The 22,284-nt window shown below is 53.9% G+C and overlaps 1 protein-coding gene across 5 annotated transcripts in view; it reads left to right on the top strand.

The window, feature by feature from the left end:
- The window catches only part of LOC144732061 (dystrobrevin beta-like), a 66,901-nt gene extending 46,433 nt beyond the window's left edge, over nucleotides 1-20,468 (top strand). For 3 of the 5 annotated variants that reach the window (XM_078613298.1, XM_078613307.1, XM_078613316.1), the window contains 10 exons: nucleotides 2,449-2,533; nucleotides 5,349-5,434; nucleotides 5,632-5,745; nucleotides 6,200-6,296; nucleotides 11,466-11,619; nucleotides 12,533-12,622; nucleotides 13,563-13,610; nucleotides 14,181-14,310; nucleotides 15,569-15,660; nucleotides 16,348-20,468. In XM_078613298.1, the coding sequence (XP_078469424.1) occupies nucleotides 2,449-2,533; nucleotides 5,349-5,434; nucleotides 5,632-5,745; nucleotides 6,200-6,296; nucleotides 11,466-11,619; nucleotides 12,533-12,622; nucleotides 13,563-13,610; nucleotides 14,181-14,310; nucleotides 15,569-15,660; nucleotides 16,348-16,352 (901 nt within the window). In that variant the 3' untranslated portion in view covers nucleotides 16,353-20,468. Of the gene's footprint in view, nucleotides 1-2,448; nucleotides 2,534-5,348; nucleotides 5,435-5,631; nucleotides 5,746-6,199; nucleotides 6,297-7,826; nucleotides 8,826-11,465; nucleotides 11,620-12,532; nucleotides 12,623-13,562; nucleotides 13,611-14,180; nucleotides 14,311-15,568; nucleotides 15,661-16,347 lie in introns of those variants that run through there. The other 2 variants (XM_078613326.1, XM_078613344.1) reach the window with 2 other exon arrangements.
- Nucleotides 20,469-22,284: the final 1,816 nt, after the last annotated feature.

The following is a 22,284-nucleotide window of genomic DNA, read 5'->3' on the forward strand; positions in this document are numbered from 1 at the left end:
AGAAATACGCTTCTAACAAGTCTCGGGCTCGTCTTAGAGCCCATGGCTGTAGGCGGTCATGGACCTGCCACCAGCACCGAGCAAAACCTACACGACGTCCTTGGCCGGAGATATTTTTTCACGCTTCAAAGTAGACGTCCGTAAACCTGGTACTTTTTACATCGTGGTGCCGCGGGATGGAAACGACCTGTTCGTCAGGACGTGTGTGCACGCCGTGTGTCACCGTATTCTCTGAATTTAAAGACGCTCCGGTAAATAAGACGCACTCCAAAGTTTGTGCCGTTGCCGAACAAGTAGCACATCCGGTGTCGCGCACATGAGCCCAACGAACTAGGGATTATGGCAGGATGGCAGTGTAGTGGTGACGCGCGTGCCTCGCAGCAAGTAGGGGCCTGGGTTCGATTCCCGACGAGGGCGACTTTCTGCGTGGAGCTTGTATGTTCTCCCCCTGTTTTACGTTTGATTTCATCTGGGTCCATCGGTTTCTTCCCAGAGCTAAAACGAACGATGTCACCGGTGTCGGGCAAAACATCCCATTGCTGAATAATTACGCGCACCTCCAATTAGCAGGGTTGGCTACCTACGTACGGTGCAAAAGAAGTTCAACATACATCCATGCAAACATGACTCGAGTGAGATTACACACAGCAGCAACATCACCTCCTAGTCCGATAAGTTGGCACAGGACCCTCCTAAAAAGAGAGTCTTGAGACTCGGTGAGGCTCTTCCTGGACAAATGAAGGGCATTCCAACGAGACCACACTCCCCACATCTCGCTTTAAAACGCAGTGCAACAAAAGTGCGTCCTATAATCTGGAGAATACGGCATCGCACGGTCTACCCAGGGGGCTTGTTACGTGGACGGGCAAGGGTACGCAGCTCGGCATCTCTCCTTCACTGGCGGTTTACACATTTGCACGGATGATTCGCATGTCAGGGTGACTCACGCGTCCCCACCGACCTGGATGGATCGTCAGGCTGTCCGAGCTGCCGCGATGAAGGGAACCGGCATTTGGCCTGGCAGTCGTGTACCCTGCACGCCGCGTGAACACCCACACCCCCTATTCTTTGGTTTTGTTCATCGGCTGTTGGATGAGAGTCTGCCCCCGTGCCGTGCGGGTCGTAGGGGGCTGATGTCTGTGACCATTCTTCGCCACACGCTGGTCAGTGCGAGTTGGTGAAGGGACACGAGTCAAAGATGTCCAGCGGAGAAGCGCCTATTTTATGCATGGCAGTCGCCCATCCAAGCAATAATCGAGCTCGATTCCGCCCGGCTTCCGAGATCTGACAAGATGGGACGTATTCCGACTGAATTGGCCAGAGACATCGTTGTCCACGCGCGAGCTTCGACCAATCAAATTCCTTCTTAGGGAAGCCGCGTTGGCGAGGAGATGTCATCTCCCTTGCCTGGATTTTAGGAGGTCATGGGTTCGATCCGGACCCTGGCGATGCCTGTGTATGCGGACTTCGTATGCCCTCGTTGTGGATTTTTCTCCGGGTTCCTCCGGTTTTACCATCCACGTTTTAGAGATATACGTTTAGATGATTTGGTGCCCACGTACGTCCAGTCACGTGTGTCCAGGTAGCCTATGAAATAAGCTAAGGGATCAGGAGGCTTTGCCTGGTAAATAAATTAGTTTTGTTTCGTGTATATGCCCGTGCCGCCTGAATGCAATTAATAGTAACCCCCTCGTTAGGGTTCTCGGACCGCAGGTTGCGTGGACAGTGGTTGGCGTGCGGCGTCCTTCTGAGTTGTCGGAGCGCGGCTGTCGGTCGCTCGCGGCGTTGCACAAAGAGCCCTGCGCGCAATCGACAGCGCGAGCATTCAGACCGCTCCCCCCCCCCTCCCCATTTAAGTACCTGGCGTCGTTTTAAACGCCGCTGCGTGGTGCAGCGCAAAGAGCGGCGGCGGTGGCGGCGTCGTCGTCGTCGTTAATCTTGCGCGCCGGACTTGTGGCCGCCAACGGGCAAGGCTTGTCCCCTACCAGACGTCCCGCAGCACGTAAACGTTCGATATTTTGCCGTTCAACTTTGGGTTGTGGACGGTGCCAGCGGTATCAGGAGCGCGCTGTGTGCGTGTGTGTGGGGGGAGCGGTGGCGCAATGGTTAGCACGCTGCCCTACGAACCCGGAAAACCCGAGTTCGTTTCCCGCTCACGGCCAGCACCAGGGACGATCATCCGAACCGGTCCTGGGCCTCCCCTAGGTCGACTGGACCTCTATTGAGTACCTGGTGCGGTGTGTAAAACATCGCCACTGGGGAGACAAAGGCGGCCGGGCGTGGTGTTGGCCACCCACACCCCCCCAGTGTACCGTGCCGGTCTTCTAGGTGCTCGCTAACAACACTTGCTCCTAAAGTCTGTTAAGGCTACACGGGGATCTTTGTCTTGTACCAGCTGTGCCGCGTGTGTGATTGTGCGCGTGCGTGCGTGCGTGTGTTTGTGTGAAGCTCAAACAGCGGGCTCGACAGCCCCGGCCGTCTGGATGAGGAACACCGTCTCATCGCTCGCTATGCTGCCCGACTCGCTGCCGAGGCCAGTACCACGGTGCACACTGTACACGTACGGCACACCGCACACACCACGAATCATTAACCGCAACATACACACTCCGCAGAGGGGCACCCTCCTCGGCATACTGCACACCACACGCACCGCACCGGGGAACATGGTTGCACCTTCACCATGCGTCATACGCCTCGCAGCACTCGCCACGTATGTATCTGAACTGGTCCTGGGGCTGGTGTGTAAACATCGGAATGGGCGGGAGAAAAAGGTGGTCACGCGTGTCGTACTGCCACTCCCACCCCCTCGTGTGCCGTGCAGGTCTAAATGGGTGCTCGCTAACAACACTTGTCCCAAAGGCTCTATCGGGTGTGGGGGGGGATCGTTGCGTTTGTTTTGCGTGCACGTGCCGGCACTTTTGCAGGTCGTGGCGTGTGCGTGATATTTTTACTTCGTGGTAACTCTCCAGTTTTGTGCGACCGAGCCATCACCTTAACTAATGCCCTCCGGGCCGGTGGAATCGCAATATAATTTGCTCGTTACGTCTTCGTAAAATAACCGTCGGTGCGAGATGCATCGTCTGGCTCGCTGCGTGATGGTGGCGCGCGAGCCATTACGGGAAGCCATCGGTGTCGACTGCTTGCCTCCGAGCTGCGATCGAGAAAGAGAGAGATAGATATATACGTGAAGCATTTCCTGTTTGAATTCTCCGCACGTTCGGAGACTGAAATTGTTTCCCTTGTTGAAGGTGAGTTTCCATCGGATTGTCCAACAACCGCTGGGAGCACAGAATCATTTTTTTTTATTATAAATACATATAGCCAGGTTCAGTTCATTGATTTGGTTGCTCTTGGCTATAAAAAAAACATCCTCTCAAAATCCCACGACTGGAGATAAACAAAATCCCTGAAACGACAAGAAAAAGGTCCTTACACCGGAGCTTTCGTCTCTTTAAATTATTTGATCGTACATTTTTTTTGTTGCGTGCGTGTGCCGGCGCGCGGGAGCGCGTGTAATTTCTCCACGTCGTCACCTCGTGACCTCGTCGAGGTGATGAAAGTAAGCAGCGTCCGGATCTCTCCCAGGGCGGTGCCGAGCGTTCGTGCCCGGGCACGGAAGCGGACGTCACGGAGTTATCTCTTGAGATCACTGCAGGCGGCCTCGGTGGACCACACTTTCCCACCTGCTGTTGCGCACAAGAGTAACGTTCGTCGTCGCATTGCGGCCAAATCGATATTTTTATTTTTGCCAAATTAAGCGCAGCACCGCGCGATGGTGACTCGTCGCCGTAGGCATTGGTGACCGAACTTAGACCATGAACTCCACCGATGGTACATTCTATTTATTTGCCTAACTAATTCGCCTGGTTTTCAGGAGGTCGTGGGTTCGATCCTGACCCTGGCGCCTATATATTTGGAGTTTTCATGTTCTCCCCGTGGTCGCATGGATTTTTTTTCCACGTCCTCTGGGTTTTTCCCTCCACATTTAGAAACAACGTGCGTTTAGAGTGTTCAGCTGCTATAAAATGACATGTGATAAGCCACTTCATTGAGGGAGGGGGGGTCTTGGTTTTACGTGTGACAAATTCTTTAGGCCGGTGTGTCGTTCTGTCAAGAATCACTCCGTGCTGAGTGTGTCGTATTATTTGGTGCGACATTAGTGTTTGAATTTTCCGGTGTTAAAATTGTGTTGATGGTGTGACGATTATCTGAACCGGTGCTGGGTCTCCCCTGGGTTGACTCGGCCTCAAATGAGGACCTGGTGCGGTGTGCAAACATTGCCACTGGGGAGACAAAGGCGGCCGGGCGTGGTGCTGGCCACCCACTCCCTCGTGTGCCGTGCCGGCCTTCATAGGTGCTCGCTAACAAAACTTGCCCTATTAAGGCTGTGCGGGGGATTGTTGTCTTTGTTGCATTGTAGAGTATTTGTCTGTATGTTGAACTTCTTTTGCACCATACGTAGCCAACCGTGATAATCGGAGATGCGGCACACTCAATGTGTCGCGTTGTTCACTGTGACATTCCATAAAGTGTGTGTGTGTGCGTCACATTGTTAAGTATCCCTCTATGAGTGTGTTAAGTTATCAAAGGTCACATTCAGACGGTGTCATGCTGCTGAGGTTTACACTATGATGCGAATGCCGTATTAGTTTCACGGTTCCCATCTCAAGTTGATTTTGTTTAACCTGGTGAGAACTCACAAGAGACCCTGATAAAAGTCGTCTGATTTGCAAGAGTGACTTGGGTCACCATTATGACACAGGCGAAACAAGCGACGGTGATGAAGCACAATAGGATTGTTCGGTGCAGCGTCACGTTGAGCGTGTCACGGCTATGCGCTCTGTGCCGTTGCCTTAATAGTGAAAGGATTGGAGCCATCGCCGGCTCACTGAATATTGTCCACTTGCACCTCTTACATTGTGAATGGTGCAGCAGCTTATACATTTCGTTTAAAAAAAAAAAAACCCAGTGGTCATTGTTGTTATGGACAATGAGATATCTCACTATGAAATCAGATAAAATTGTGTGGAGGAGGCAGTAGTAGCCTTCTAAATGTGTTTGTGTGTCTGCTTGTGTGCACTGGCATGTCTGTGCACGTGTCCCGTGTCTTTTTTTTCCGTGTGCACGTGTCTGCCTGTGTGCATGTGTGCGTGTCTGCGTGCCTGTGCGTACGGCGATGTCGTGTGCGTGCACACGTCTCTGTGCGTGTCCGTGTGTGTTGCGTGTCCGCGTATGTTGCGTGCGTGTCTCTGTTTACATCTGCGTGCGCGTGGGCATGTATTCTATTCTGCGTGCGTGTGCGCGTGCGTGCGTCGTGGTGTGCAACTGTCGTGTTGCGTTTGTAGCAGCGGACGCCCACCGAGTTGGCGTTCAACTCCGACACAAACAAGCAGCAGCGGCAGCTCATCGCCGAGCTGGAAAATAAAAACCGGTAACGGCCGCATCGTCTGCCTCGTTTTACTTCCCCTCGCGGTCACATTCTCCCCTTGTGATCTCTTGCTCCCAGTGCGTCCGTGTGTTGTATTTGTCTGCGTGTTTCCAAATTCTGTTTTGCGTTTGTCTCGCTGTTCCAGTGGTTTGTGGCTCCACTTCGTGATTGTCTCATGCCGTCGCGTCGCTGTGCTCCAGGGAGATAATGCAAGAGATCCAGCGGTTGAGGCTGGAGCATGAGCAGGCATCGCAGACGTCCCCCGAGAAGGACCAGCAGAACCCCACGCTGCTCGCTGAGCTCAAGCTGCTTCGGTACGGACCTTTGCCACTAGCAGGCCTCCCCCACGGTCCACGCCACGGCCTCTCTCACACGGGCCTCTCCCACGGTCCACGCCACGGCCTCTCTCACACGGGCCTCCCCCACGGTCCACGCCACGGCCTCTCTCACACGGGCCTCTCCCACGGCCCACGCCACGGCCGCTCCCACACCTATCCAAAACTTCAATGAGGACCTGGCGTGGTGTGTAAACGTCGCCACTGGGGAGACACGCTGGCGACAGGGCGTATGGCTGTCCGCAACCACCCCCTTCCATGTGCCGCGCCGGCCTTCGTAGAGCGCCTCCTTACAGCACGTTCCCCAAGAGGCCATTCACGGCTCTACATATTCTGTCTGCCATTTCTAGCGGTTAGACAAAATAACCGTGCGCCCGTTTGCTTGCCGTATGTGTTTTGCGCGTGTGTGTGCACGTGTGTGTGCACGTTGCAGGCAGCGCAAGGACGAGCTGGAGCAGCGCATGTCGGCGCTGCAGGAGAGTCGGCGTGAGCTCATGGTGCAGCTGGAGGGACTCATGAAGTTGCTCAAGGTGACCCCCGTCTGCCGCCGGCGCCGTTGCCCGTTCCTTCGCGTTATTTGCGGCTCTTGAGACGTAATTACAGAACTGCGGCAAGCCGTGAAGAATTTACTAAAAAAAACTTGGAGTGTGGGGGGGGGGGCAGTGGGGGGGGGGGAAGAAAACTCAAAGACAGAAATACATCACATGCCGGCTTCCCAGGTCACGTCCGAGCCGTGCGGCATTAGTTAGATTCACAATTTGACGGCGTGACGGTCGCTTTTACAAATTTGATGATTGTCGTAATCATTATTATAGACGTGTCCCGCTGCCTACTGCAACGTGACGCCCCCCCCCCGCACCAACCCCCCTCCCCCGATTGCCTCTGCCCCGGCGCTCGAGGCCGCCTCTAGATTATCGACGATCTGGGAGCCGACTCTAGATTGGTAAGAATCTGGGCGCTGGACTATCACGTTACTAAAGCCATCCATGTATTCTGCTGGTCATCGGGCCGATTACTCGACGCATTGCATTTTTTGGGAGAAAAAAAAAGTGTCTCCTTTATTCCCAGCCGTGCTACTCGACGCCGTTGGCTTCATCATGTGCGGCACGCTGAGCCGGGGTTTGTGGGGGTTTCCCACCTTCGGTAGGCAGGAAGTGGGGGGGGCCTCAGTAATTGACCGCAAAAAAATTGTCGCTTTATAATTTTTGGTCAATCAACGAGCTTCACCGGTTAATTGCCCCAGCTCTAGTGCTGACTCCAGATGACGAGGATGTGGGAGCGATGATGAGCATGATGAGGAGCTGTAGGTCACATGGGCCCGAGAGGCTGTCACCGACATCGCCGCTTCAGTGCGGTCGAGAGAGTCGCCCCAATTGGCTTTGCCGGTGCTCCAGCCAGGGCTGCCACCACCACCGCTCGACTCGTGCTGCGATTGAGTTCAATTACACTGGTCAACACACTTTTCCTGACATAAGGTATTCCAACGGTGTTAAGGTAATTTTGGGGTGCTGATTCCAAATATTGCATTTTCAATAAAAACTGCAGAAGAAAAAGATTAAATAAATGTGGCTATCTCCATAAAATTATATTATAAACACACTATCCTAAAAATACAGCACCATATTTTAACACTAAAGCAGTCACTGGCTCGCAACAACTTGCAATCATAAGTGACAGAGTTAATTTCGGGTAAAATCAATGAAAATGGGGTATGCCGATAGCATAAAAATTAGATGTGATAGAGCAAATCTGAGATCAGATTTGGAATCGGCACCCTAAAATTAGTCTAAAACAGCTGCAAAAGTCCAGGCCAGAAAAAAATGTTTTTTTTTTGTTGACCAGTGTTATTTCCAGCGACTAAGAGTGCCATGTGGTCCCAGAATTTTCCTCCTTTCTCTCCCCTTCCTCCTGGCTCGCTCCTCCTTCCGACGCCTTCCCTTCTTCTTCCTCCTCCTCATCCTCGCTCCTCCTTCTCCCTCTCATGTCCTCCCTCTGCCCTCTCTCTTCATACTCCTTGGCTAATTCTTCTGTGATGCTCTGTGTTCTGCCTCCTGTTGTAGGAAGAGGAACAGAAACAGGCAGTAAGTGTCTCCTCCTTCAGCCGTGCTCCTGTTGCTCCTGCTGCTGTTGCTTTGCGTGGGTTCCCCCATGCCGCTTGCTCTTCACAGGCTGTTGAGATTACACACGCGTAATTCTGCACGGTTTCAACGATCGTGTTTTACCCCAAAGAAACGACAAAAATACCGACCTCCCGTTTCTATCTCCGCAAGAAATAAAATACGTTCTGAGTTTTGGCCTCCTCGTGAGCCTGCAAGAATGAGTTAAGCGGCATTATTTATTTAAGTAAAACAAACTCTGAACTGGTTTCGACCTTGACGGTGTTGTGAAAGCATTCGGCCTAAACTATGTACCAGTTAAATCCGGTACAGAGTTCGGTTAAACGAATGCTGTTGGTTAGTGCCAGGTCTAGACGAATCACGATACGATATATATTAACGATGTTGTCAACACATATATTTTATTGGAATGCAGAACGGAAGGTCGACTTAATGTTCGATAACTCAGATTGTGGAATGAGTTTGAAACAAAATATATTTAGTGGGAGCGTTTTTGGTGTTTTTGAGCCTGAACTTTTTGCATGAATGACCCTTAGCACAAGGAGACCCAGTACAGTGAATTATTGTCATCATCATCATCATCTCCATTCCTTACTTGATATCGCACCTCACATCGGGTAAATACAAGTCGCCAAGCCGTGAGTTGGAATTTGGTGCTGCCCTTGAGCTCAGAGCCGAATTCTCTCTGACCTCATTCGCAACCCCTGACTCGTAAAGAAGTGATTATCGAGCAGAGACGTGTGCCGCTCCTGTGTTGTGTAAAAAATATAAAGGTGCAGCCCTGCAATTGCTTGCTCACGCCACTGCTGGCGAAAGGGCTTCAGAGCTCAAGAGAGCAAAGAGAGGTATTCCGGCCATACTCGGCCACGCTGGCCAGTCGTCTTGCAAGAGGTCAGAGTTACCCACACTCTACCCCACCGCTCGTTGCCTGCCGATCATAGACTAACTGCTTGGCATTCCCATTTATACAGCTGGGTGGACAGAGGCGGTGGCGGTGGTGGAGGTGGTGTAGGGCGGGGGAGGGATGGGGTTGGTGATTTAATAAACTTTGCCCCGTTGTGTGCTGGGAGATCGATCTGGAACTGGCGACCTTTGCATTGCCAGTCCAGTGGGCTGCTGCTGCTAACTGTTACAGCGCTGTGGCAGCAGCCCCGCTGGGTAAATCATTATCTGGTGTGCTAACCCGTGGCAAACGCCTCAACGTGCGGTCAAATAAATTGCATGGTTTGCCGGGGAGGCTGCTGCTGCTGCTGCCGCTGCTGTTGTTGCCGCCGCTGCTGCTGCGATGAAGGCCGCTTAGAGTTAACCCGTACGCGGTGTGCCGTGGCGACGTGAGAAAACGCCGTGTGCAGCGACGCGCTTCGCCGAAGAACGCGCCGCGCGGCGCAGAGGCGAGAGCGGGGAAAAAAATCACGCTGCGAGCGAGGACCACGGCGGACTTCATTTGTCTTCGGTCCTAGATCTGTGAAGCCTCTCTCCGCTTATAAACCTCTCAGGGAAGCACACTCGCGCGTGTGTGCGTCTGCTGCTGAAGCGCAACGAGTTGGCCCAGTAGGGAGCACACGTGGCACATCTGCCGGTCATCTCAGGCAGTCAACCCGTGGCACCTGGGTCTGTCACATCACTCTGACACGCCACGTGGCCTCAAAGTGGAACCTACCCTGGCGCAAGCGCTGTGGTGACGTCACCACCACTTAGTGGCGAATGGGGGCTGTTGTTGTTGCTGCTGCTATGGGGAGCGGTGGTGCAGTGGTGTTGCACTGCCCTATGAACTCGCCAACCTGTGTTCGATTCCAGTGTGCGTAGCCTATACAGGGGATCTTTACCTTTGTTGCTTGACCTTGAAAGCGACCAAGCTTGGCAAATGCATGGACTGCGTTTTATATGTGAATGCAAGACATACTTCGGGGACATCGCGTTTGTGAACAACTCGCGCAAATGTGCACGGGCATGAAGTGTTTGTACAAAGAGCGGCTCTGTCACCGTGGCCTCGTGAACGACGCCGCGTGGCAGCTCTCCCAGAATGTGACGACGCTGCCGTGTGTTGCGCGTGCGAGTGCGTGTGAGCACGTGTGCGTGCGTGTGAGCACGTGCGCGTGCGTGTGAGCGCGTGCGTGTGCGCGCGTGCGAGTGCGTGCGAGTGCGTGTGAGCGCGTGCGTGTGAGCGCGTGCGTGTGCGCGCGTGCGAGTGCGTGTGAGCGCGCGTGCGAGTGCGTGTGAGCGCGTGTGCGCGCGTGCGAGTGCGTGTGAGCGCGTGTGAGCGCGTGTGCGCGCGTGTGCGCGCGTGCGAGTGCGTGTGCGCGCGTGTGCGCGCGTGCGAGTGCGTGTGCGCGCGTGCGAGTGCGTGTGAGCGCGTGTGCGCGCGTGCGAGTGCGTGTGAGCGCGTGTGCGCGCGTGCGAGCGCGTGTGAGCGCGTGTGCGTGCGTGCGAGCGCGTGTGAGCGCGTGTGCGCGCGTGCGAGCGCGTGTGCGCGCGTGCGAGTGCGTGTGCGCGCGTGCGCGCGTGCGAGTGCGTGTGCGCGCGTGCGAGTGCGTGCGAGTGCGTGTGCGCGCGTGCGCGCGTGCGAGTGCGCGCGTGCGAGCGCGTGCGAGCGCGTGCGAGTGCGTGTGAGCGCGTGCGCGCGTGCGAGTGCGAGCGCGTGCGAGCGCGTGCGTGTTTATATGTGGGGGAGCGGTAGTGTGGTGGTAAGCGCATTGCGCTACGAATCCGTTGAGCAGAGTTCGATTCCCGCTCAGGGCCAACACCGGTGACGATTATCTGAACCGATCCTGGGCCTCCCCTAGATCGACTCAACGTTAAATGAGTTCCTGGTGCAGTGTGCAAACAACATTGGCACTGGGGAGACAAAGGTGGCCGGGCGTGGTACTGTTCACACCCACCTCCTCGTGTGCTGTGTTGGCCTTCATCGGTGCTCGCTAACAGCACTTGCCCCAAGAGTCTGTTCAGGCTATACGGGGGATCTTTGTATACGATGCGTGCAATGTGGGCGAGTATGGTGTGTGCTTTGTTTGATGTGCAGTGCGCTGCCATGTGCCATGGCCTTCATAGGTGTGGCCACTAACGGCACACAGCCCATTATCCAGTTGAAGGCTGCACTGGGGATTTTTGTCTTTGTTGTCTCGTGTTCTTTGTTACCCGTGTGTTGTGTCGCGTACCCTTGTGCCAAATGTTACGTACCATGTGATGCATGTTGCATCCTACTACTGCGACTCCCTACGCACCCCACTCAACTATGACCAGGCTTACCCCAAACCCCTATCACTACCCTCTACCCCTCTCTTAACCACTCGCATCTGTTCTCCTAACACGTCAGCATGATGACACCACTTTTAATAACCCTCCTCCCACCCCCTACTCTTTATCTCAACCACGATCATCTTCTGTACAATTTTTGTTTTTATAATCTTTCTAAAGCGCCTTTTGGAGTTAAGTCGCGATGTAAATCTTAGTAAGTTTAGATCGCCCGCCGCTCTGCCCTGTACTGCTCGCGCGCACGTTCGCCGTTCACCGTGACCGCTGTTCACCGCGTTCGCCACTCACCGCGACCGCCGTTCACCGCGACCGCCGTTGACGCCCCCGCAGACGCAGAGCTCCCCGCGGTCGTCTCCGAGCCACACGATGGCGCGACCGATGCCCATGCCAATCCGGTCGACGTCGGCCGGCTCCACGCCGACGCACACGCCGCAGGACTCGCTGACGGGCGTGGGCGGCGATGTGCAGGAGGCCTTCGCGCAAGGTGATGACGATTGCACGGCCCGGGTTGGGGGGGGGTGGTGGGGTAGGCGCCGTGGGGGGCCAGTGGACTCCACTCTGCCCCCTTGTCCCCGTGTTCACGTAAACTCGAACTGAACAATTTGTTTTACTTTTACCAAGTAAGGCCCCGCAGAGCTGCTATGGCGACCTGGCTATCACGTATCACAGCTCGACGAAGTGGCTTATCATCACGTGGGAAATTTATAGCAACCAAATACTCTCAAACGCACATTGTTTCTAAACGCGGAGAAAAATCCACGCGACCACCATGGGGAAAATACATGCAAACTCCGAATGTACAGGCGTCAGGGTTGGGATCGAACTCGCAACCTCCTGCATACCAGGCGAGGTAGTTCACATCCCGCCAGCGTGGGGCCCCCCATGTAGCGGCGTTGCGCCGCTGTCTGTGCCACTGGAAGGAATTCGGACTGAAGCAGCAGGAAATGAAGCGGTACGGGATTCCATGTGCGTGCCTGCGCGTGTGTGTTTGCGCACGAACGCACCCCCACGTGTGTGAGGGTGGAGTGGTGGCGCGGAGGTTGGCTCACTTTGCCCACGGGCACAGTGGCCTAAGTTGGATTCTCGACCACGGTCAACGTCGTTGGCGATTATATGAACTGGTCCTGGGCCTTGCCGTGGTTCGAAACAGCCATAAATATGTACGTTGTGTGGAGACAGTAAGCCATGTTACTAGCCACACCGCCCCATTGTGGGCTGTTCCAGCTTTCATAGGCGCTCGATAACAGCGCTTGCCCCAAATGTCTGTTAAGGCTATAAGGGGGATTTTTGTCCTTGTATACGTGTACACCTAGCCTGGCACAAAGTGCCGTGGTGACGTCTCTCCGCCCCACGGTGGCGAACGGCGGTTGTTGTCGTTGTGTGCGTGTCGTGCCCAGGCGCCCGCAGGAATCTCCGTAACGACCTGCTCGTCGCAGCCGACTCCATCACCAACACCATGTCGTCGCTGGTGCGGGAGCTCAACTCAGGTGGGCGAGCGCGGCGGTCGGCGTGGCAGGGGTCACGCGAGCCATCGGTCCCCGCGCACGGGAGGGGGTGCACGGCCCTCGTGGTCTTCGTTGGCCCTCGGTGTTCCCTTAAGAGCGCCCCGAGATGGCCCAGCATACGGCACGCTCAAAAAAACTAATCATTCTGGTTATGTCACGGGACCTTTTTGCTCGTATCAAAGTCTTAAAATGAAGGTGTTAAGATGTTCGAACACCGATTAGATACCTTTTGCAAGGAATTAAGTCTGCATTACCCACACACAGTACTTGTGGTGAACATGCAAACAAACACGCTCTGATAATAAATGGGCATTGTCTTTGAAACTGATTGGCCTACACCAGAGACAGCAGCCTTCTTTATGGCCTAGTCTCACCGCCAGTGTCAGACAGAGAACGCCAAGAGGAAAACGGCACAAAGGCAACGCACCCTGAGCTATAAATGCACTAAATTTCGATTTAAAGCTTTCGTGACTGCAGGGATTCATATTCTTGGTTCTTTCGGTAAAGTCACGTAGAAGGGAAATAATAAAATAATCAAAATATAACAATAAAATTATCACGACGTTTCGATTGCAACACAAGCAATCGTCATCAGGTGTGAAAACCACAGCAAGAAAATTAGCTTGTGTTGCAATCGAAACGTCGTGAGAATTGTATTGTTTTATTTTTATTATTTTATTGTTTTTGTTCCCTTCTAAGTGACTTTACCGAAAGAACCAAGAATATAAATGCACTGTTCGTCTTTTGCCATTCTCCGGTCGGACACTGGTGAGACTAGGCCATAAGAAGTATCTCTCTGATGTTGGCCAATCAGTTTCAATTCTCGTCTTCCCTGCCAGCCTCCTGTTAAGCACGCAGCCAATCGCCTCCCGTTCAGTCCCAGCGCAACTCTAACCGCGTGCCGCTGAAACTGTTTCCGCAGACAACGGGCGAGGCGACGAAGAAGGTGGCAGCAACGACCCAGACAGAGGTACGTGGGAGACGTGGCAGACCTCGCCGTGACGGCACGGCGCGGTGACTGCCGTTGACGTAGGTGGATCAACGCTCACGACGCGCCGTGTGCTTTACGCAGATGCTCCTCGTGTGAGCACTGGGCGAGTGGTGTCATGTGTCGGGTGTGCCTACTTGCTGGCCCGCCCGCCCGACGGCGTGCGTGTGTCTGTGTGGGTTTATCTTCTTGGTTCTTTCGGTAAAGTCACCTAGAAGGGAAGTAATAAAATAATAAAAATAAAACATAATAAAATAATTCTCACGACGTTTCGGCCACAACGCAAGCAGCCGTCCTCAGGTGAAGAACAGGTCTGTCGGAAAGACAGCGTCTGAATGAACACCACCAAGCTTGGCAGCGTATATTTAATCTGGGTTAGGGGAGGAAGGGCGCCTTGACAAATGAATCTGCATATCAACAGAGGAATTTAGCATATTTATGGAAAATGCAGATATGGGATTAGTCACTACTTGTGATGAGAGAGTACTTCTGTGCTGGGTGATGATGCGAATCTGTGTTTGTTCGTTGGTTGGCCGTGTGCGCCCCGCCAAGTGGGCACCGGACCCGAGCAGGGAGGGCTGGACTCGGAGCTGCTGAGAGCTCAGCTGGAGGAGATGATGGCCTTCTCCCCGACGGCCGTCCCCGAGCGCAGCTACGGCGTTCGCAGGGCAGGGCCTTCCTCGTGAGTCGCGTCCCCACGCTGCCCCCTCCTCGCTTCCTCGCACTCCCCGCGGCTCGTGCGGCTGCCGCTGAAATGAACGTTGGCGCACCGTGCGGGGATACGAGCGTTGCTGCTGGGGCGGAGAGAATGTGAAGGGGGCGGGGGGACGTGTGGGGGCGGGAGTGAGATGAGACGGGGAGAGATAGGAGAACGCTTCATTGTTGATAGTCTTTGGATTAGGTCGTGTTGGTATAATGTCGTTTTTTTTTACGATAACCCTTCACCACCCAACACAGCCAAACTGTGTGCCATGGGCAAATGTGCCAAATTGATTCTGCTTTTAAGAAAACCGGTTACATTGGAAGAGCAAGAAAAAGTATTTTTAATTTCTATCAACAACATTTCGCTGGAGAGTTCATCTAGCATCGTCAGGCATTGACAAAAGCTCAGCTCTTGCGTGAAAGAGCTTCCTGATCCAATTTTAAAACAAACCGTAGAGACATTATACCCACGCAACGATCTAAAAAGTAAACCAATGTAGCGAATCGTGATATTCGTCGTGAAAGCCTAAGTAGGAGAGCGCGTTTAGAGGAATAGCTTTAGACGAGAGGGGAGAGGGGAGGTCGACAGGGGGGCGGATTCACGGAGAATCTTAAACATTGCAAATGTCATCTTTGAGTTGACGATGCGAGACTGTGAATTGGGGGGGGGGGGGGGGTGCGCCGCTGGAGGGAATGCTGCGAGTCGCGGGGTGATGTGGTCACGTTTCAAGGATGCGGGCGTGAAATCTGGCAGCGGGATTCGAATCCGGACTCTTGCATGTCAAACCATGATTGGGTTTCCGGAAGGGGACCGTGCAGCTGCTTTGCATTTCGTTGCGGCGTCGTCACTTAAGGCTTTTGATCTGAAATGGTAGTCATAATAATGCCCCTTTTTTAACCAGGAAAGCCTCGGTGAGCCTCAAGCCTGCTTTTAAGAAGGGTTCTGCATTATTGGGATGTTTGGCCAATTACATCAGTGGGTGAGGGGGAGGGGGTAACACTCTAAGATCCACATGGCATGCAGAATCTGTCGCTGTGTACTACAACCCACACCTACAACACCTGGCATTCACCTGACAGTCTTCCATCCAACTACTCGGCAGGCTCCAACTTGCTTCGCGTGCGAGAGCTTACGAGGTCAGATGCAGCGTGCGTGCGTGCGTGCGTGCGTGCGTGTGCGTGTCATTCTGTTCAGCCCACCATGCCCTGAGTCGTCTCGTGTCACCGTGTCGTCCCAGGTTCCCGGTCGGGGCCGAGTTTGGCTTCCAGGGAGAGGCCGCCCGCGCCGATCCCCCCAAGCGGAAGATGGTGGAGGACGAGGCCTGCCAGGGTGAGGCGCCAGCTCGGCCCGCAGCCCAGAGTCCGCGTCTGCGCTAGCGTCTTAACCTGTTCCGTACCTTCACCCTCGCTGAGCAGCCCAGAGCACAGTTTCGATTTAAAGCTTTCGTGACTGCAGGGATTCATCTTCGTGGTTCTTTCGGAATGAATTTCATTCAGACGCTGTCTCCCCGACAGACCTGGTCTTCACCTGAGGACGGCTGCTTGCGTTGTGGCCGAAACGTCGTGAGAATTATTTTATTATGTTTTATTTTTATTATTTTATTATTTCCCTTCTACGTGACTACCGAAAGAACCAAGAAGATGAACCACCTTGATAATAACAATAGCATGCGCCGTCTGCTTGACAGTGGACGTGAAACATCCCCTGACGTCGCTCGCAAGAGTAGGCCGTCCTGTGTGCCAAGTTGTAAAATTGTCAGCAAATGACTCATTTGAATTACACACGGCAGCAAACACTGCCCCCCCCCCCCTACTGGCAGACAACTGGCCGTTTGCAGGCCAGGTGCTGAGTCGTCTTGTGACACACAGGGACAGCTGCCGGGAGGGGGGGGTACCCTTTAAAGATATGTTGAAATTCGATGTGGTGTAAAGTTGCTCTTAGACGCCTCTCCGGTACGTCAGTGGACGCTCGGTCCTCATCGACGTTTCGTGACTTTGCATTTTTGTTTCGCTTCAGGCTGAATTACGTTCTCCGGCACCCAAGGGGCAACAACCTCCTCGCTCAAGCAAGAAAGCCTTCACTCGAATCATCATCATCATCATCAGCAGCAGCAGCAGCAGCCCCTCTGTATATTAATGATTTGCTAAGAATGTCGCCGTGTGTTGTGGATTGTACTGAGCGATGATTGTGAATGTCCACATGCCTGCAACCTGCATGAGGCGCTGTGTAAAAACGCTTTCCTTATAGAGTGTGTGACTCGCGGCCGTGTGCGACCCATCCATCTGCGTGGTGCTCCAAGTGAATCGCAGGGCCTCTCTCCGCGCGACCCTTGTGTACCGCACGGTGGCACGGGTTGATTGTACCGCACGGTGGCACGGGTTGATTGTACCGCACGGTGACGCAGGGTGGCACGCGCTCGGGTTGGTACCTGGGAGCTCGCGTCTCTCTGTGCAGCGATGAATCGCGCATCGGGCCACAGATGGAGAGGAGTGTTGCGTCACGTGGGACCGGTCCCTGCCACTGTTGTAAGCCACCAGCGCTCGCTGCTGTCTTCATGGGCCCACGGTGGAGAGAGGGGGGGGAACCTCTCGTTCGGTTCTTAAGGAGGCTGCGTGTCGCTCCCGTGGCACCTCCCGTCCTCCTTCAGCACCAGGCACGACAAGAGACGCCCCGAGCTCCGAGCACCCCCTTGTGTTGTGCGTTCAAGGTTTCACTGCAGGGGAAACGGCAACGAAATCTCCGCCTTGCGAAGCTCTCGGCTGCGTAAGCGAGCGTGCGTGCAAGTGTGCATTGGGAGGTCGCTGCGTCCCACACTTGACCAACCTGCCTCTCCATTGTCGGCGTTGAGTGAAGATGGGAATTGTTGCGCGCTCCGTGAGGTCGGGAATGGTTTCACATTCGAGCGACGGAGCATTACAGACCTGTGCCCCAGGGATGTACTAATTCCCCCCCCCCGCCCACGATTTGATTAGCTATGCACGCATTCAGTCCTATGTGTGTTTTGTGAGCATACAAACCCACGTTATGTCTCCTTGTACCACCAAATGCTTATTGGACATGGATATCCATTCCAGTATCGATTTATTATCGGTTCGATTTTGCAACTAATCGGATAACAGGGAAATAGTTTTGAAAAAATAAAAAAATCTTGACTTCTGTTCCCACGTGTGCCGCTGGACGGGAGGCGTCAGGCAGGGGCGTGCCTCGTGGGGGGCGGGAGGAGGGGGGGGGATTTCCCACCTTCGCGGGACAATTTATCAGAGCAGTGCTTGCCGTCACCGCCTGTCGCAGGGCTGGGCCAGGTGACAAGCCTCTTTGCTGCGCCAGGCGAGCCGCGTTGCCACAAAAACTCATGGCTACAGAAAAGTTCGTGTTCCAAAAAAAAAAAAACGTCAACCATCGTGATTGTCCCGGGAGTTGGGTTGCTTCCTCAATGTAGCGGCCCGGTCGTGTGCGTGCGTGCGTGCGTTTGTGTTTTTTTTCTTTCGAGTCGCTGTCACTGTGGTGCATGCGGAGTGCCTGGTTAATCGTGTCCGTTCGTCTGTAGTACCCGTCGGGGTCTGTGCTCCGTGTAGAAGGGATCGTGCCTAGGGTGCGCCGCTGCTGCTGCTGCTGCGAATAATCGGCGAGGCGTCCGTTGTGCGTACGAGGCAAGCAAGCGATGTGCGGCGGCAATGCCGTGGCGTTTCGAGAACGGTGCAGGAAGGTGCGGAGAGTGATAGGCGCTAGGGGTGGGTGGCACGTGTGGTCATTGGGAGCCGCCGGGGTTGGTGGGGGGAGGGCACTCAAGTTTATCGGGGCTAATCCTCTACTTTGTGGCTTCATAATCCGTGGCTTTAACCGCGGCTAGGGAGCAGCGGGGGGTCATGGACTTCTCTGAATCCTACTGTCCGTGGCAAACGCACGTGCCGATCGGTAGATCGGACGGTGGGCCGGGCGGCGGAACAGCTGGTGGACTAGGTGGTAAATGAGAGGGCAGATCATATGGTGGACTGATTGGTAGACCAAGTTGTAGACGAGGTCGTAGATTTAGGTGGTGGTCTTGGTGGTAGAGCAAGTGATAGATCAGGTGGTGGACTAGTTGGCAGATCAGCTGGTGGACGAGGTGGTAAATCATATGGTGGACTACGTGGATAATCAGGTGGTAGAGCAAGTGGTCGATCAGATGGTGGATTAGGTGGTAGGTCAGGCGATCGAATAGGCAGGGGAACAGGAGGTTCACCTGCCCTTGGTGTGAACCGGATTTCTTTGCCGGACAAGGTAAACACCGCTGAGAAAGAGCGGACAGAACTTGAAGAGGTCACGAATTGCAAAGAGAATGAGTGGAGCATGCTGGCTGGCCGGCCAAGCCAACCCCCATAGACTAACAGGAACGAGGCAACCAAATGCTAGCCCGAGTCTTCTTCAGCAAACGCAGCAGCCACAAGGATTAGGGCCTCTCAACTGAGCCAGCCGGAAAAATATCCCCAACCCTGTCGAACCAGCTGCTACTCACTAACCTTAACCTACTTTTGTCTCAATTGGCTCAATCCACCGGTAAACCACGTGACCTAGGTGATATTGCCAGCCCTATCACTGAAGCTACCCATAACTCCACCACCGCCACAAAGTCTACCACTCATGAAGAGATGTGGTGCTTACTGCTGTGGCTCCTGTGGTCGCGTCCAATGCTGTACTGCCCACACAGCCATGCCCCGCACGTGTCTGCACGTGTCAAGTCCTCGCTCCGTGAAACGTGCTCAGCTTTTTGCCAATCTACGAGTGAGTGATGCTCTCCCCCACACGGTCTTGATCATGGGAGTCTGACCATACTTCACCACGCTGGTCAGTGCAGGAGGAGAGGGTCGGGGGTGAACCCAGGACTTCTTCAGATATCGCTCATCACCGTGACCTGGGATCAGACTCGTAGCGCAATCAGGCCTGCCTCCAGCTCCTCTCGGATGTGAGAGGGCCGTCTAGACACACGCCGTTAAGGAGAGCAAATTTGGCCAAAGGCACATTTGGTGGTGCAGGGCCCATCCCAGCACCTCCCTGTCGCCGGCTCCTGAGCACAATGCGCTCACCGCTTTGCCACCGCAACGCCTTCACTGTCGAGACTGTGTGTGGTCTCCGCTGCGTGGCGAGTCCCGACAGCAGCAAGCGGCATCGGCTCACGATCGTGAGCCACGTCTTGAAGGCGGCCGTGGTGTCTCGCTGCGTCATCACCGCTGCTGTTGCCGAGACGCGTGGTGGAATGTGCAGTAAGCAAGCGTAGTCGGTTTGTAAAGCCGATCCCTTACTTAACTATATATTATATGATTTGGTTTTATATTGCGTCAAAGATACGGAGGCGTCTAGACGTGTAATATATTGCAACCTGAAAATGCGCAACTTTGTCGAACCACTGGGGGCTTCGCCGTGAGACCTGTCCTGGGAGTTCAACTCATCTCCCATGGTATTGCAGGCTCCGCAAGCAGCGCGCACTCTCATACGCACCTTTGCTGCAGCCGACCTGCCTGCAGACGTTAGCACGTTCGAGGGAGAAATGCGCTGCTGAACATTGAGTGCACTGAATAGGAGATGAAGTGATGATATGGGGGGATGGAGGGTATGCAAGGAGATGCGGGGAGATATTGAAGCGAGGCGCCGTGAAAGTTGTAGGTGTGAAGATTGTATTTGAGAGACGGTACGGGAGTTGGTGTGCTATAGAATAGTTCTGGCTGCAGGTAAGGAGTTGTGGGCGTCTGGGGCATGGGGCAGGAAGGGGGGGGGGGTGTTTAGGATATGCTTGGAGACCACCGCACGAGGATCGGACGTGTGGTGAGCACGCTTCACCGCCGTCGCGTTTCGCCGGCTCCGACGTTTAATCGTGAAATTAATTGACGAGTGTAAAAATAACGCTTCCTCGTCCTCCCAACCCCTGGAGGTTGACGTGTATGAAAGAAGAGTCACGTAGGAGACTCGAGTCGTCCGTGTCTTCGTGGTTTAGGCAGGGAGGAGCGGGCTGTCCTCAGCTTTCACCTGCCGAGTTGTAACGCGCATCGACAGGCCTTGCTCACGCTCTGCTGTAAGTTTCGCCTCCACGTGTGTCGGTTCCCACCTGCCTTGCGCTTTGGAGTGAATGCGTCGATTAAAACTGCCGACATTTTGCGATGTCACGATGCCTCCTGATTTCTTCTCTCGGTTGGCGGGGGCGCTTCCACGCGTGTCCCCGCGTTCTTTGTGCCTGCGTGGCTTCATCACCCAGACGCGTTAAGGCTGTCGTGAGAGTTGTGCTTTAATGTGCATCTTCGTTTCTGTGGGAATGCCTGCAATTAATGGGGATCATGGCTATGCACGAGGTGTTTAGCAAAAGCGGGCCGTCATGAGCCGAGGTGGTGGCTCGCCCGGGAGAGATTTCTCGGAAGATTAAACAAAAATGTGTAATCTTTACTCTTTGGTACTTTCGGTAAAGTCACGCAGGTATAAAATAAAATAGATCACGACGTTTCGGGCGCAACACAAGCGTCCGTCATCAGGTGGGAAAGCATGGTCTGCTGCTGATGCAGACTGTTTCTTACCACATCGGACGTCACTTGCGTGAGATCAGCACCAAAGAGTGATTTTGTCAGTGGGATCAGCACCACGGACAGCGCCTCTCAATCTGGAATCAGCACCACGGACAGCGCCTCTCAATATGGAATCAGCACCACGGACAGCGCCTCTCAATATGGAATCAGCACCACGGACAGCGCCTCTCAATATGGAATCAGCACCACGGACAGCGCCTCTCAGTGTGGCGTCCTTACGTCACGTATTTCCTCGAGAGAGCCCATCTAGACGTGATGCCACGTATCGGTTGTGGCAATAACCGGCTGGCTATAGACCCTGACGCTCACGTGCACTTGTAGAAGAGCAAAAGTCACAAATGGAATTGGCCAAACATCGCAATGCAGGATCCTCCTGAAGAAAAGAGTTGAGATTCGGTGAGGTTTTCCCGGGTGATTACACCGACAGCGGCCAGTTCCCCGTTTTGACGAGTGGATCTGCCCCTGTGATCGATGGCCGTGACCAGGGCTTCATTTCTCACTCGACATTTTCCGGAAGACTGGCTGGCGTGGATTATGGACGTACGGCACTGCCACTAGAGTCTAAGGTGCGCCTATCTATGACAATTCCTATATTATCGCGCCCTGCATTCCTATCATCCTATGGACAGGTGTGTTAAGACGAAAAAACCCCGCGAGGATAAGAAGGCGAGATGGATGTACGCGCCAAAAATAATTCCCGCAAACAAAGCTCTTTTGACTATTCCAGCTGAAATTCAGCACTGGTCGTAATCGACATCTAAACACCACAGGGACCCATCTTCTTGGTTCTTTCGGTAAAGTCATGTAGAAGGGAAGTAATAAAATAATAAAACATAATATTTTTATTATTTTATTACTTCCCTTCTACGTGACTTTACCGAAAGAACCAAGAAGATGAATCCCTGCAGTCACGAAAGCTTTAAATCGAAATTTAACCACAGGGGCCGTCTCGCGTCCCCTGGCTTCCCATCGCCTCTCGCCACTCTCACAGCGCCTGGGGCCTTCGCATTAGTGGATGAATGAGACGCTGGTTCGTGAGGATCATGCGTCACGATCGCCGTTTACGGTGAAATCGTACACATGAGCAGACGTTTCGGACCATGGACCTTCGTCACGTATGAAGTCGTTTTTTTAATGCATGTGCTTTATCGACTTCATTTGAAGATGGAGCATTGTCCGAGACGACACCTATTTTCAGTGTTAAAGTCACGCGGTGTTATTTACGAATCGCGTGTTGAGCTTTTGTCCGTTGATTGTGCTTGTGCACCACTGCCGACGCAGCAGCAGCAGCATCGTCACCAAATCATCTGCACTATTTACAGCCTCGCCGGGCCAATCGTCTGGCCTTCGACCTTCATGCACAGTCGTGTCTGTTGCATCCACTCCGACAAGGGCGTTACGATTT

This window comes from Lampetra planeri, chromosome 2 (genome assembly GCF_965212315.1).
Source record: "Lampetra planeri chromosome 2, kcLamPlan1.2.h2, whole genome shotgun sequence".
Lineage (NCBI taxonomy): Eukaryota > Metazoa > Chordata > Hyperoartia > Petromyzontiformes > Petromyzontidae > Lampetra > Lampetra planeri.